The sequence below is a fragment of the Ornithodoros turicata genome, chromosome 2 (genome assembly GCF_037126465.1).
Source record: "Ornithodoros turicata isolate Travis chromosome 2, ASM3712646v1, whole genome shotgun sequence".
NCBI classification, from domain to species: Eukaryota; Metazoa; Arthropoda; class Arachnida; order Ixodida; family Argasidae; genus Ornithodoros; species Ornithodoros turicata.
This window is the reverse complement of record NC_088202.1, coordinates 138450683-138465320: the sequence shown is the minus strand read 5'-3', so window position 1 is coordinate 138465320 and position 14638 is coordinate 138450683. Positions and strand designations below refer to the sequence as shown.

General features: G+C 45.4%; 2 protein-coding genes and 1 non-coding gene across 3 annotated transcripts in view; 2 read left to right on the top strand and 1 right to left on the bottom strand.

Moving 5' to 3' along the window:
* Positions 1–5557, bottom strand: part of LOC135385075 (medium-chain acyl-CoA ligase ACSF2, mitochondrial-like) — a 19025-nt gene extending 13468 nt beyond the window's left edge. The window contains exon 1 of the mRNA XM_064614251.1: positions 5414–5557. Coding sequence (XP_064470321.1) covers positions 5414–5490 — 77 coding nt within the window. The 5' untranslated portion in view covers positions 5491–5557. The remainder of the gene's footprint in view (positions 1–5413) is intronic.
* LOC135384150 (cystatin-2-like) overlaps positions 1–14638 on the top strand; it is a 22091-nt gene extending 7453 nt beyond the window's left edge. Inside the window, exons 2-4 of the mRNA XM_064613372.1 lie at positions 12475–12894; positions 13157–13264; positions 14495–14638. Coding sequence (XP_064469442.1) covers positions 12655–12894; positions 13157–13264; positions 14495–14575 — 429 coding nt within the window. The 5' untranslated portion in view covers positions 12475–12654 and the 3' untranslated portion in view covers positions 14576–14638. The remainder of the gene's footprint in view (positions 1–12474; positions 12895–13156; positions 13265–14494) is intronic.
* On the top strand, positions 9445–9517 carry Trnat-ggu (transfer RNA threonine (anticodon GGU)). The gene has a single exon. It is a non-coding gene; the product is annotated as a tRNA-Thr (tRNA).

The window sequence follows — 14638 nt, the reverse complement described above, 5'->3', positions numbered from 1 at the left end:
TACGAAACGGGGAACTCACCCGCTTCCGTCAGCCGCCATAGGGTGTCGCACCGAAGAAAAAGTACGCCGCTCATGCGTTTCGTGAACTTCGGTCACAACCTGTACCATAGCACACATAGCCGTCTCGCAACGTATTTGCCGGATGTGAAGGAACCGCGAGACTGCAGTTTGTCCCTCAATGGGTTTGAAGGTCACACAACACAACAACCGTCCACCTTCCACCTGCATATCCTCTTAAGGGGCCGTATACCATCTCCCTGCGCGGGACCCGGGGGCGCCATGCGACTACTCAAGCTTTTTTACAGCAATAGCTGTTAAGAGCTCAATTTCGTGAAGATCGTGTCCCGTATTGTATTCTTAGCTCATTGGGGCCTTTAGCAGCTGATGATCTCTGGAAGGAAGGCTGGCCACGTATGTGACAAGTTCGAAAGGACGACTAGTTTCAAAGCAGGAAGGATAGAGGAAGAAGGAAGGAAGAAGGAAGGAAAGAAAGAATATATTCTTCTCGAATGTGCGCGGTTTCACACTGCCCGTTTGCAACTTCGGAGATCTCTAAACCGTCCTGATAGTCGATCCTTTGACTTCGTGAAAGTGCTGGCCGAATGGCCTGCGATTCATCGTCAGGGTGCACGACGCTCACACGCTTTTTTCTCTTTTTCTTTTTTCTCTACTAGATCTCAAATAGCATGTCACGGGCTCACATCTCCATATTTTTCCTCCTACCACCATCATCATCATCATCATCCTCGTCGACGTCGAATGTTCGCAGCGGCTCATGCTGTCTGAGGTTTTCTTTGGGTTTTCCGAAGATTTTTTCAGACGAATGTCGGCACAGTTCCCCCTGAAGTCGGCCCAGGACGCATACTAACCTCCCTGTCCCCCACTCCTTCAAGCTATCCTCTCTCCGTCTGTCCTCGTCTGTACACGCCGCTCATAGCAACAGTTGCTTCGCGGCGCTAACACGAAATTTAAAAAATCAACCTTAGTGGTAAGATACTTCAAGCGAAGACACTTTCCTCCTCAGCATATTTCTACGGTGACTCCAAATGATAAGCGGGGTTTCCTGGAATCCGCTCTTTACAACTAGGACCTTCGAATACTGGAAATATGCCAAGCTAATTTACCTATCTGGAGTGTTTTGCTAACACATCATCAATATGCAACTCAAGCTCTTCGTTGTCACTCTGCGTGATAACAACACAGTTTTGCGACATTTTATAGCCGTAGTCGTTGACAAGTGTTGACAGACCCTGACAGAGGAAACATTTCCTTCTGTGGCAAAAAGAAAAAGAAGAAACGGGGGCTGTACGTGGGGTACTCTAGGTGAGATAGGTGAGATGAAAGGCTTTCCGGGTTTAGCGCCCGAGTTATACATGATAAACAGCTCAACCAAGGGCCAGTGCATGGCATCCACCGCGGTACGCATGGAAGTTAACCTAGTGGACACATTCCTAAGATGATGTCGTACAGCCCCTCCCACGTGGTCGAGTGTGCCTCTCTCTTTAAATATATCCCTTTGACTGCTCTACATACTGAGCAATGTGGCTGATAGTTGCTACAGCGGGGGCCGCAAACACAAATCGAGTCGCGGGCTGCATTGACCTCAGGCCATGCACGTCATGAAGGGCGGTACAGAAAAGAAATGACCGCAATTACTGTAAAATACCCAGTGTTGCGTACAATTGATCACTGAATGAAATCTCGTTCTTTTGCCGTTTTATGGTCTGCATGATCGAGTTTTTGGACAGTCTTTGGCACACTGTCCCATGTGCCGCGACAACATCGACAGGCTTTCCTTCTCACGCACTACGTTCTTAATTTGGGGGACAAAGAAACCAGAGTTGGATTATCCGTCGATTCTTCCCGGCCGGACAGGAGTAGGCGGAATACAGGAAATGTGACCCACTTCCCAAGGGTCACACTACTGCATAGGTGGGGAGTAACGCGTTACAAAGTAGTGCGTTACCAGTAACGCGTTACATTCGAGTAGTGAAATATGGTAACGCGTTACATTTGGGAGAAAAGTAACGAGTAACGTAACGTCACTACATTTTTGCTAACTAACGCGTAACAGCGTTATCCATTACTGCGTGTTCGGGAACATTGGTTCATCGTCTAAACTTGAAAGCTTGAGCGAGGATATAGTGCCTGCAGAATACGGGAAAATCCCCGATTTTTTTCTATTCATCTTCAACAATGAGAAGAAGGTCACATCGGCACCCACGAAGAACGCAAAAGAAAGGCTATTGACCTACACTGCTTGAGATGTCACCTTTTTTTATCAACTCTGTTTTGTTTTGTTCACCTATGTTTACCACACTCCCTCTGGTATTTTTCGGACGAATGGGGCAAAAGCGACAGAAAAATAGCCACTGCCCTCTGAACAAGTAACAAAGTACCAAGGAATTGGCTATTTCGATTTGTACTATGGGAGATAAAAGGTCACCATCTCTATCAACCTTCACAAGGAGCACCACTGTTCATTAGGCGTCCTCTCAGACAAACGGGCGAAGCTCTATTTTGAACATCAACTACTTCTGCGTTGCAATAAATCGGACATGTAAGTTGTGTTCATGCGTGACTTTTGGTTGTGCGCAACATTTCTTGTATTGGTTTGCGGAATGCACTTATGTAACTCAACCAAAATGGTACATATTATAACGACAACTGGTGAAGTAATGCAAAAGTAACGGCATTACTTATTAGAAGTAACGGCGTTAGTAACGTGTTAACTACTATCGCAACAGTAACGAATAACGTAACGCGTTACTTTTTGAAAATGTAGTGAGTAACGGTAGTGCACTACAAAATAAAAGTAACTTCCCCACCTATGCACTACTGGTCCTCACACAACGGCTTTGTAGACGATGATTAAAAATGACATCAGCTTCTGCAGCGTTGGTTTGAAAGAGTGATGCCTCAGTGGCTCGCTTCCTGCCTGTCATTTGCAGGAAGCATCATGTAATAAACATCTGTTTCTGTGACTGGAATCGACCCCTCGACTGTCTACTTCCATCACGCTACCACACGGATCCCATCAGATCACGTCCCAGGGTCACCCTCTCTCTCTATCTGCTCTCGTTGGCAGGCACTGCTTGCGAATGCTTGTCTGAAATCTCCAGCTGGTGACCCAGCTGTCCCCTATCGGCGGTGTCGCGCACGAAGGAGCTGCACCATTAGCGCCTACGAGGGTTCTTTCCTCCATGCAAGCGTTCTTCCCTTCCATGCTAGTTGACGATGCCCAAGTATCACAGATGATCTCTCCCGATTGGTAGCGTTGTGTGAAACATGGCCTCCCATTAGAGGCGATAATGGTACAGCTCCTTCGCGCGCCATGGGTTAGAGGTTTCAGACAAGTATGTCGCAAGCAGTACATTGCTCATAGCTGTAGTAACCCCCTAAGGAGTAGAACCACTCAAGACACAGTTGCTCGCACAGTTGCTCTACTCTCTACTGCGCTCTATAGACTTGTTTCTGCGGGCCAGGTGGCGCGAGCGAGCCGCAACATCAGCACCTCAAGGATATGCAACACGCGGGAATTTAGCAGACGACACGACACTCGAGTTATACGCGCTTGGCAAGATGCACCGCTTCCTTCTATGGATTTCCTACAGCTTTTGTAAATTTCCTTGCCGGCCTGCCGCTTGAAACACCATGCAAAACCTGCTGATGAAACTCCCTACTGTTTGGATCCGTGGCCGCTTGGGCCCGAAATGGCGCTCTGCAAACTTCGCTGCAGTAGCTCTATTGTGCACAGTTGTACAGTAGAGCCACAGTTGCTTCACGTCACTAACGAACAATGAAACTTGAAACCAAGCCAACATGAGGATGCACGTAACGACTTCGGAGGTTCCGAGCGTTTATGTGGCCCTTTTGGTCCAGTAATTTGCCTTTCCTTGTTACCACTTGATGTAATATATGTTAATATGACTTCCGCTTGTGATTTTCGTGTAGTGCAAGGTATTGTGCCGGTGTGGGTTCAGTGTAGGGGGGGGATGTGCCTGAAGCAACCAGTATAACATGCACACTCAAGACAGTGCAAGCTTTTCCGCGATATTTATGGCCAGAGTTGCTCTTGCGCCAGAAAAAGCCGAATCATCATCATCATCATCATCATCATTTTCCTCGCCAAAACGACAAATAGGACTCCAGAGTCATTTGGGAAAGCGTAACAGCGTTCTGTCCGCTCTTTGTTTGCTACTTTATAATCGTTTTTCCACCTTTCCCGAGCGTGGCATTTTGACGAATGATCCACAACCTGTGTTGAACAGCTGGAACAATAAGGCCCGTTCGTACGAACGTTCGGGAAATTCCTCATTGGTTTCCTCGGTAGTTTCGGTAGTGCTACTACGGCGCACACTACAGCATACTCAACGCTGCTGGTTCGTGGAGCGCTGGCAAGGCTACTCAGGACGGTACTGAGGAATTTTCGTCACCGTTCGCGCAAACAGGCTCAAAGCGCGACGGTAGAGCTTGTGCGACATCTTACGAACTGCTCTTTTGGGAACTCTGATGCATAACACGCGCCGTTTGATGACTCTCACTGCCTCTTGAGTACACTCGTTACCATAGATTGAGAAGTTTCCCGTCAAAAAGAACTCGTTGTCAGTTAAGTTACCGTCTGCAAAACGTAACTATGTTAATAACGAAGTTCTTCAGCCTGAAATGTAGCTCGCAGTTACTGAGTTACTTAAAAAAAGAACGAGTTACTTCCAAGTTACTTCGATTTGTTTCGGTTCCGGTCTGTCTACCAATGTCATGATGACGATTCTCTGGTAGAGGTCTATTCGAACGCTAGCATGTTACTCCCTGTGGGCGCACAATGGGTCAGCTTCATTTCAATCGCAGCGGTTCTTGCTTCCTGAACAGAATACTGTCATTGATTGAATATCACGTTTTATGGCAAAATGACATGAAGGAACCGGAGAGAAAGAAATAAAATGTGTGGACGTGAGTGAAAAGTGAGTTAAAAGTAACTTTTAACTTACTTTGGCAAAGTTGCCTGAAAAAGGAACGAGTTACTCTGAAAGTTACCACGGCGCAAAGGTATTGAGTTAAGTTACAAGTTACCAAAATAAGGAACTTAGTTACGGTAACGAGTTACCTCGAACTCTGCTTGTTACCATGCAAATGTGCTCCTTTAACGTCTTTGTGTTTCCAAGAACAACAACGTCTAATGGATGCGTCGGCTTTGTCCATTTGGTCATGTTTATTGAAAAAGCTGCCACGCAGAATCAAAGCTTATCAAACACGCATCAACACATCGTCATATCATTTAATGACATACGAGAGTGCTACGTCTGCGAGTGCGCAGAGGGTCCAAACCAAGAACTTACACCATGTCCCGCGTGATCAAGGTTACATAAAAAGAACGAGAACAAGACGCTTTGCAATGGCACGTGCAAAGTCCTACCTGGAACACCATTGCCGAAGATGAAGTGCCCTCCCTAAGGCAACTTTTCGAAGCAACGTGGTCGCGAAAGCGTGCATCCTGTAGTGCGCTTCGCAAGCCCGCACCAGTGCTTTCTGCCAAAATTTGAGCAGGTACAAGCCTCGGTATCGAGAACTGACCACGGACCGTCTTCAGCTATCTATGTATACTGTAGCCCATCTTGAGAGAGAGGGAGCATTTCTTTCTCGCTGACCGGTGCAGACTCCCAAGTTATCTAATATCTCCATTGAGAATGCAAGCACTGCATAACGCATCTTGGCGATAAGATCTTGTGAAGGCGTCGGCGCACGAAAGCCCGTTGTTGGAAAGGCATGTGACAATGCTAACAAATTGCTCCGCATGCGGACGCACTTGAGTTTGTACTCGTGACTGTGACTATCAATTGACTAACGCTTCGGATGGTCCCTTAGACGATCCAGTGCACCTGATGGACTAAAACTACGCGTTTGAAAAACATTCTCCCGGTTTCGTAAGCCTTGCTCGGAAGCTTTTACCGTGCTTGACGAAGATTTTGACTGGAGTATGGCCATTGCACACTTGCACTAACCTGCACAGTGACCGTGTCATAACCTGTCTACGACGCCTGCATACTCGATACGTCAAATTTTTTCGTGTTCTGATGTTACGTCAAGCCAGTGCATTCGACCAATATAGCATATGAATAAAAATGGCATCCGCGAAAATTTCCCTTTCACTTCTGCGCAGATAAACGGAATTACAATTGATATGAAGGAAATTTTCTTGTCTCCGTGGGCCCCCAGAGGAGACAACATATTTCATCATCATCATCTCTCGCACCAGGATCACCCCTCACGAGCTCTCCCAGTAGAGCTGTGTTACATAGCAGTGTCGTTTTCTTTTTTGTCTTGCACCTTCTATGCACTTAACAGTACGAAAACAGTACAACGCAGACGAGGACAGAGTTCCAGTTATGTTCTACCAACTATCCCATCTGGACCACACCATTGTCAAGTATCTTTCAATGCACTGCCCTGACGCAACAACATATTTCTTAATAGGCCCGATAGTGTAAGTTCTAACTGGCTGTATATGTCCTATGGCACCCAGTCAGCAGCTAACTATCGCAGCACGTGGACCTGTGTTGCATCACCCGCCCGCCGGGACTCTTGCACCGGGAGTCAACCGATGATATGTGGACAGCGGAAGTGGGAGTATATACTGTTCGAGAGATTTTGGGGAAGGAAGTTTTACACACGAGGCTCATTACGAGTTCCTTCCTCAGAGTTGCCGATAATGACAGGTTCTACTGGAGGTCACATGCGATAATAGATATCGGCGCCGCATGCTATGTCCACTTTCTGTTGCGTGGCCAAGCAAAAACTGCGCGAAAAACTGGACGTAGCGAAGAGTCACAACGAGCGCTGTCTAACAACTGAGGGTTTTATTCATCGTGGCTCCTCTCTCTGTCCAGTTTTTGGCGCTGTCTTCTTTTACTTTTTTTTTCATGATGTACCAACTTGCCCAGGTCACTGCCTTAACTGGTACAGTACTGGTACTGGTACTCAACGCAGGGAAACATCCCACATCATCATCATCCATTCATCTATGTTGTTGTTGTTGTTGGTGGTACAGTAAACTTAAAAATCCAGCTACGAATTCACAATATAGGCTCAATACAAAATACATATTTTATTCTGTGTGTTTATAAGACCCAAACGTCGCCACACCAGCACTGGACAGCTGTGGACAAGGCGGAGCGCTCTGCGGCCTCTCCGGTGCTGCGGTTCTGTGCCTTTCATTAATTATTCTACTGGTTTACGAGGCGGGCGTCAGAAAGTGACAAACACAGATATTGGAACGGAAACACTGCATTCATCCAGCTTATTCATAGATATTCAGATATACAAATATGATGTCACTACTTTTTCTCGAAATCGCTGCCCAGGCTTCCCGGAAAAGTATAATTACAAAGTTAATAAACATATCACAGGGTTTCCTCGCAACAGGTTGTGAGGCCAGTATCGTGAAGCTTGGCTTTCAAACGGTCTTTATATATCTGCAGGGTTCTTTGGCATGTCAATGTGGATTTCCTTACGTACACAACGCTTCCGCCGGGAAAGCAGTTTCGGTGCTCTGCCCCTCGAAGGACCTGAAAATAATCGATCCAATGTGAATTCCGGTTTCCGCACGTATACTGTAAACTTTTTCACACCTATGTGTGCTATGAACATTCAACCCGGTTGCGTAACATTGCATCTCCAGGATGATATTTTACAAAATTTGGAAAGCATTACTAAAGATCAAGTGTCAGTGCAAATCTTGCTTTCATTATGTCTTGGATATCGTAGGTACGAGATAATGCATATATGCATCGCTATCGATAATCAAGTGTCTACAATACTGTTGAACAATGTTGAGATGTTGCAAGACTGAATTTTTGGAGGACAGACAACACTCGAGTAAAGAAAATTTGTGCGAAACCGTGCTCCATTATGATGTTACCAAAATTACACCTAAAAAGGCGTGCGCCATGCACGTTGTTACACCTTTAAAGGTGTGAAAAGATTTAGAGTGATACTAACCACCTTCGCAGAGCTACGAGTATTCGTATTCGTACCTGTGCGATTTGCTTGGCGTATATCCGTGTATCCGGAACACACATCTGTCACATCTGTTCAGTACAAAATCGCATAACAGTTCACACACCCACCCAGGCACATTCATCATAACTCACAATATTTCTACCGTTGCTTACTTTGAAAAATACAAGTTGACACAAAGCGCACACTAACGCACCAGCTTCCATTGCTGCCACTCCAACGGTTATCAACGGTTGAAAGCTCGCGCCCCAAGTTTCGGATTGGTTGCTGGCGGTTGAAGGAATGTGACCACGTGAAACACGCATTCTAAATCGAAGAGAACGAGTTTACTCAAAGAAACGTAGGCTCGTGCTTTGCTCAGTTGGTGTAGAAGAAGTACACCTATTAAGTCGGGTTTTGTTTTCGTAATGAAGAAGTCTTACGAAGTGATGGCGCCTCAATCGCAGTGGCCATCCTGTGCCATGGCCACCCTCTCTGGTCCCGTTCCTCGGCCTGCCCAGTGGGCCGTCACCACAGCCCTGCTCCGCGTCCTGAAAGACTTTCGCCTTGCGTCCGTCCTCTGACTGGGTTTTCATGCCGTGCCCGTATTACACTGACTAACTTTTTTTTTCATTATTTTTTCCTTTTCCGTCTTTCTTTTTGTTTATTTTGGGTTTCTTTCTTTTTTGGAATAGCAAGCCGGCATTAGCCTGGCCGACATTTCCATTCTTTTTCATTCTATTAAGCATATCACCCCCCCCCCCCCCCCCTTCGCCAGGCTGCCTCCTCCTTCCAAAGAATGAGGGTTTCGCGGGATATGCGTTGAACATGTCCGTTAATGCAAGAATTGTCGACCCATAATCCCCGAAACCCCCATTCTTTGGAAAAAGGACGCAACCTGGCGAAGGCTCTTATGGGGTCCATGGAGATAGCCACACGGGGGAATGACATCTCTACCCGAGAAACGTCATCATGACGTTGGTAGACAGACCAAAACCGAAACAAATCGGAAGGGCAGGGCGGGGTTCCACGAACGCCCACTTTTTCGCAGCTTCCTACTAAAAGACAAGTAGGACCCGGGGTCGCGTTCCTTTCAGGGATCATCGAAACCCTCACGATCGCTTCTTTTGGGGCGCTACCTTGATCGTCCCTCTTCCAACAAATAGCTGGCGCTGTCGAACACTATGACGTCATTTGTTTACAAACAAGGAGAAATCTATTGTGTCAATAATCCCTCATTTATTCCTTTGGCTCCTCTCCGCAGGTCTTTGAGCATATAAGGGTTGGGGCCATTAAACTTGTTGCTGCGTAACGAGAATCTCTCTGTGCTGCTTGCCCCCGGTTTATTTCGCAGTCACACATCATTGTCAAGTATATATTTCAATGCACTTCTCCGACGCAACAAGTTTTGTCCCTTCAGATGACGCACCCTGGAAGTCGCTGCGAAGGCGTGTTAGCTTAGCTCAATTGGTAGAGTCCTGGACCGGTAATCCAGAAGATGTGGGTTCGAGTCCTACAGCTGACTAACCTTTTCAGTGACTTCCATCTTTCATCAGCAACAATATATTTCTTCTTAATAGTCCCGATGATGTAAATTCTAATAGCTGTCGATCTCCTATGGCACCCGGCCAACAGCTAGCTATTGCAGTACGTGGACCTGTGCTGCATCACTCGTCCGCCGGAACTCTTGAGCCGGGAGTCAACGGATGATATGCGGACAGTGGAAGTGGCAGTGTATCCTGTTCGAGAGTGTTTCGAGAGGAAGTGGTACACACGGGGCTCATTACGAGGTTCCTTCCTCAGAATTCACGATAATGACAGGTTCTACTGGAGGTCACATGCGAGAATAGACATCGGTGCTGCGTGCAATGCCAACTTTCTGTTGCGTGGCCATGCATAAAGTGCACGAAAAACTGTACATTGAGAAGAGTCGCAACGAGCGCTTACTAACAACCAGAGTTGTACACGTTACTCGGAAAAAGTAATTGATTACAATTACTGTTACTACTACGCGAAAAGTAATTCTTTACCGTTACAAATTACTTCATCAAAAATGTAATACGTTACCGATTAAAAATGCAACGCGTTACTCTTTCCGTTACTTTTAAATTGTGGGCCATAGCAAAAGCCAACAAGCCTGCAGTGAATGCAACTATGCAGCTCTTGTTGCAAATTCTAAAATGAGACACCAACATATATGGTAAGTGAAATTCACAAATACATTTGAAAGCAACATACAAAACGATACACACATACGCGCGTTTATTACAGATTTGTTTGCTGAAAAGGGTTGCCATTGCTGAAAGAAGGTTAAAAAAGTAATCGATTACTCAGTAATTGATTACCGAAAATTGTAATTATATTGCTTAGAAAATTACTTGCTCACAAAATTAATTGATTACGTTAAAAATTACTGAAAAAAGTAATTGATTACTAGTAACTCAATTACTAGTAACGCGTTACGTACAACTCTGCTAACAACTGAGGGTTTTATTAATTGTGTCCCCTCTCTGCGTCCAGTTTTTGGCACAGTCTTTTTCTTCTTCTTCCCTTTCTTTCTTTGTTTTTTATCTAGATGTATCAACTTGCCATATCACCTACAAATCCGCGATAGGGGCTCAATACAAAATAAGTACATATACTTGCTTGATGTCTAGAAGACTCCTTTACACGCCTATTTTATATCTTGAATATAAATATATATATATATTTTTATATCTTTATATTTTATATCTTATCTATGAGACGATTGAACTCGATGACTTACCCGCGAAATGTGAACGCTGTCAAGGAATGTATTTCTACTAAATCTTAATGGAACTTGCGAACCTGAGTGAGCTGGGTTTGCGACCTCCTTTCGTCGGACTGACAGCGATTACGCTAAAAAAATCTTCGAGCGCTATGCTCTTGGTGCCGCGGAAAGCATGATCGGCTATTTTTTTCCCGATGGGATAGCTCCTCAATATCTCTGTCAATTATCATTTATTTGAGTAAAGTGGGCACGCTCTTCACACTGGTAGTGTAAAAAGAGCGACCTTTATTGAGTTCGGTTATCAACAAAATACATAATAGAACTTACGTTACATGACATTCGCATCAGGAGGTGGCAAACACCTGAACATATGCCGTTGACCGCATGATTCAAGGTGGCGTAATTTTATTATAATTCAGTGACACATTTTCTGGGACGCCTCGTATAGAGAATATAGACACATGCAGGGTGTTTCACCTAATGTGATAAAAAATTCTAACTGGCTACGTACGCACCTGAAACTTTGCGCGACTGAGACGCCTGTTGCGATGAAACTCCCCACTCTCCAAGAACGAAAATAAAGTTGTTGTTGTTTGAGACTTTCGGCAATTACCTTCTGGAAACGTTTGCCACCATTGAGGAAGGCTTTAGACAATTTTTAATTGCGGAAATTTATTATTTCAATTAAACTTTGAAAATTGTCAAGCGAGCCTCACTTTATTTTTTCACAGAAATATGAAGTCCTCCTCGGATAACTACAGACCCAACCAAAAGTATGCACAGTATCGCACCGGAAATAGTCCTAAAAAATCCGTAAAACTGAGGCTTGTCTTGTCTAAAAATGTCTTGTTCGTATTAGTTGTTTTGCTGTTGAGTTTTGTTTTTAGTTGATTCCCTGTTTTTGAATCTTCTTTTTAGTAGTTTCGCTGCTCTTGAGTTTTCATGCTGCTGCACGTGAAATTGTTTATGTAAATTATAGTTGCAAACAAACTACTAGCAGACTGCGACGGATCTGCACGTCTTCGGTATTTATACCATTGTTCATTATCGAAATAAAGAGCCAATTCCAATTCCAATATATCACTAACCTTACGTTGCAATTACCATATACTCACAGGCGAATTATATACGTTACGTCGAATTGCGAAACAAAAAAAGCAGAAGAAACACTGTCAAGGAGCCCGTGATTGGGGGGGGGGGGGGGGGGGGTCTATTTATTTTCACAGGAAAGGTGCGCCAGAAAAGGACTGCTTGCGGCGATGAGGGAATCCCAAACGCAACATGAAAATGGTTAGGAGCCACTGAGGTTTATTTGAACAAGAACTTTCGTGCAAGAGGCTGCACTTCTTCAGGTTACACAACTGACTGAGTCGTTAACTAACTTGAGAGTTAGTTGTGTAAGCTGAAGAAGCGCAGCCTCTTGCACGAAAGTTCTCGTTCAAATAAACCTCAGTTGCTGGTAGAAATATACAGGCACTAGAAAAATGAACCTCAGTTGCGAATTCGAGTTATAGATAGATTCATTTAACGCCCTTTGAATAGTTGAAGTTGGGCGGCCTTTACCGCTGTCCTCGGCCGAGAACGTTCCCGGGATCCTAAGCTTAATATAGACCAGCACGCTATACAATATCATTTACTCTCAGTCCTGGTGAGGACTGTACAGCTCGCAATATGGTACACCTTGTATCTGCGACAATCTCCCCCGTTTCTACATTTTCACATTCACGCAGAGGAGTAGCGACGTTCTTGCAGAGGCCACCACGGGTGCAGACTCTCTCAAGCAAGTCCGGGTGGAGTCTCTAAACCGCGATAACCGCTCTGATTGGCTGTCTCTCTGAAACCAATTGCGGCGTAGCCCACAGCGGTTATCATTTCCTGCATCATGTACCGTTGCTGCTATAAAAGACGCGATGACGAAGGCAAATCCGTTAGCAGCGCGTCTCAACTGCCTCAACATGTCTCCACTCTTCGCCGTCTTCCTGCTGGGATGTGCCAGCATGGCATTGTGTCAAATCCCAGGCGGTTTCAACGTGCAGGACCCGCAGTCCAACAGCCTGTACTTGGAACTGGCTCATTTAGCTGTGTCTTCTCAGGTGGAAGGCAAACAGTATTACGACACCGTTGTTGAGCTCCTCGAAGTTCAAACTCAGGTAATGCAAACATTCGTTTTCCTGGTTGAACCTTCATGAGATTTTACTTTCGTAAATCTCGTAGCAGTGTAGGGTTGTTGGCGAACTCTCACACGGGTGCTTCACTATTTAATATGGATTGCTACGTATAGACTTCGCCGCTTTTACGACTGTGTTCTAAGACTCTCTTTTCAAGAAACGCTCAGACATCAGTGTGAGCGCCATCACTAATGTTTATGCACATTACCAGCGCGTCTGACTTTTTAGCATTGTTTCGTTGCAGGTTGTCGCTGGATTCAACTATAGACTGAAGGTGCTGACGGCGCCATCCAACTGCCAAATTGGAGTGCACCAGTACAGCAAAGAGCGTTGTACTCCGCAAAGCAGCGCGGTAAGTTGGTTACAGACGGATCAAGGATCAATGCATGTGAGGGTGCTGACGGAGGGTGCCATTTTCTACCCTTATATTCCTGTTCTTTCTTTCTTTTTTTATGTAAGACCTGATGCTAGCGTAGAGTTCACCTATGTTCCTCTTCCCATCAATACCGCTGTGAGGGTATAGTTAGTTGCAGTTAGGATCACCAGAACCAAGACATGCCTACAATCTCTTCATGATGTTGATGATAGTCGAATCTAGAGTGTACTTTTGGGACTATAGGAGCTTAGTACAGTCGAGCAGTGTGTCATTTAGAACCGGATTTGCCCCTCTGAACGAATACACCGAAGAGGAGTATATATGGTATATGGAGAGAGGTGGACTGAACACTTATCTCAACGAGTCATTACAACTTTATACAACATTACAACTCCACAATCGTTGAACATTATATGCGGCCTTTATAATTATTCCTACTCATTATTTAAAGGTACTATAAAGCAGTAAGGGTGTAACCTCTAAAAGTTATACATTTGTTAGCCTGGGCCCTCAGTATTCTTACGTTCCAATTTTCGTCCCAACTGCAGTCGTAGTTTCTTCGAAAATTAAAATTAAAAATTATCTGCAACAAAGCTGGGTGGAAGTTGTCACCAAGAAAGCATGCTGCGCATTGGTCGCCAAGTACGGTGACAAAGCTACACGACGAGCGGGCAACACTGGGTCTAAAACGAAAGTTGGCTACGTGCCGGGTACGTAGCCATCAGAAGCAGCAAGTCAGTCGGCAACATAAGCCGCGTTGCTTGACGAATTATTGCAAAGAACTAGTGCAGGCCAACTGGCCCAACCAGGTACTTGGCATGACGAATCGGCGATTATTTCCCACCACACGTTGCCCCGAGGGTAGCAACTTTGTCACACGTGCTGCGCTGACATGACACATGCTCCATCGACCAGTGGGCGCTGCGCATGAAACCTGCCGGCGCGTGCCGCGTTTCCCGCGTTTAGCCATGGGAGAGAAACGAAGCAGCACTGTTCGCGAAAGCACGCGATCACGGCGGGAAAACAGAGAGTGTGAAAAACGGCGACAAGCGACGGCAGCACGTCGCCTTGCCGTTGTCGTTCGCCGTCCCCGCCGTTACCGTATGTGCGAACCAGCCTTTAAAAGGCTACATATGTCCCACGTTTATTTCTCGTGCCTTTTAGTGTGACGTGCATTTCATATTTATTTGTATTCCATTATTTCAGCCTACTAAAGTCTGCGTCGCAGAGTTCTTCCATGGCCTCTCGAGTGAACCTTCCCTCACTTCCTATTCATGTGATGCCTAAGAAGAGAATAAGGCGTTATTCGTCGTGTCATTAGTAGTATTAAAACTTGTTCAGTTACTGACA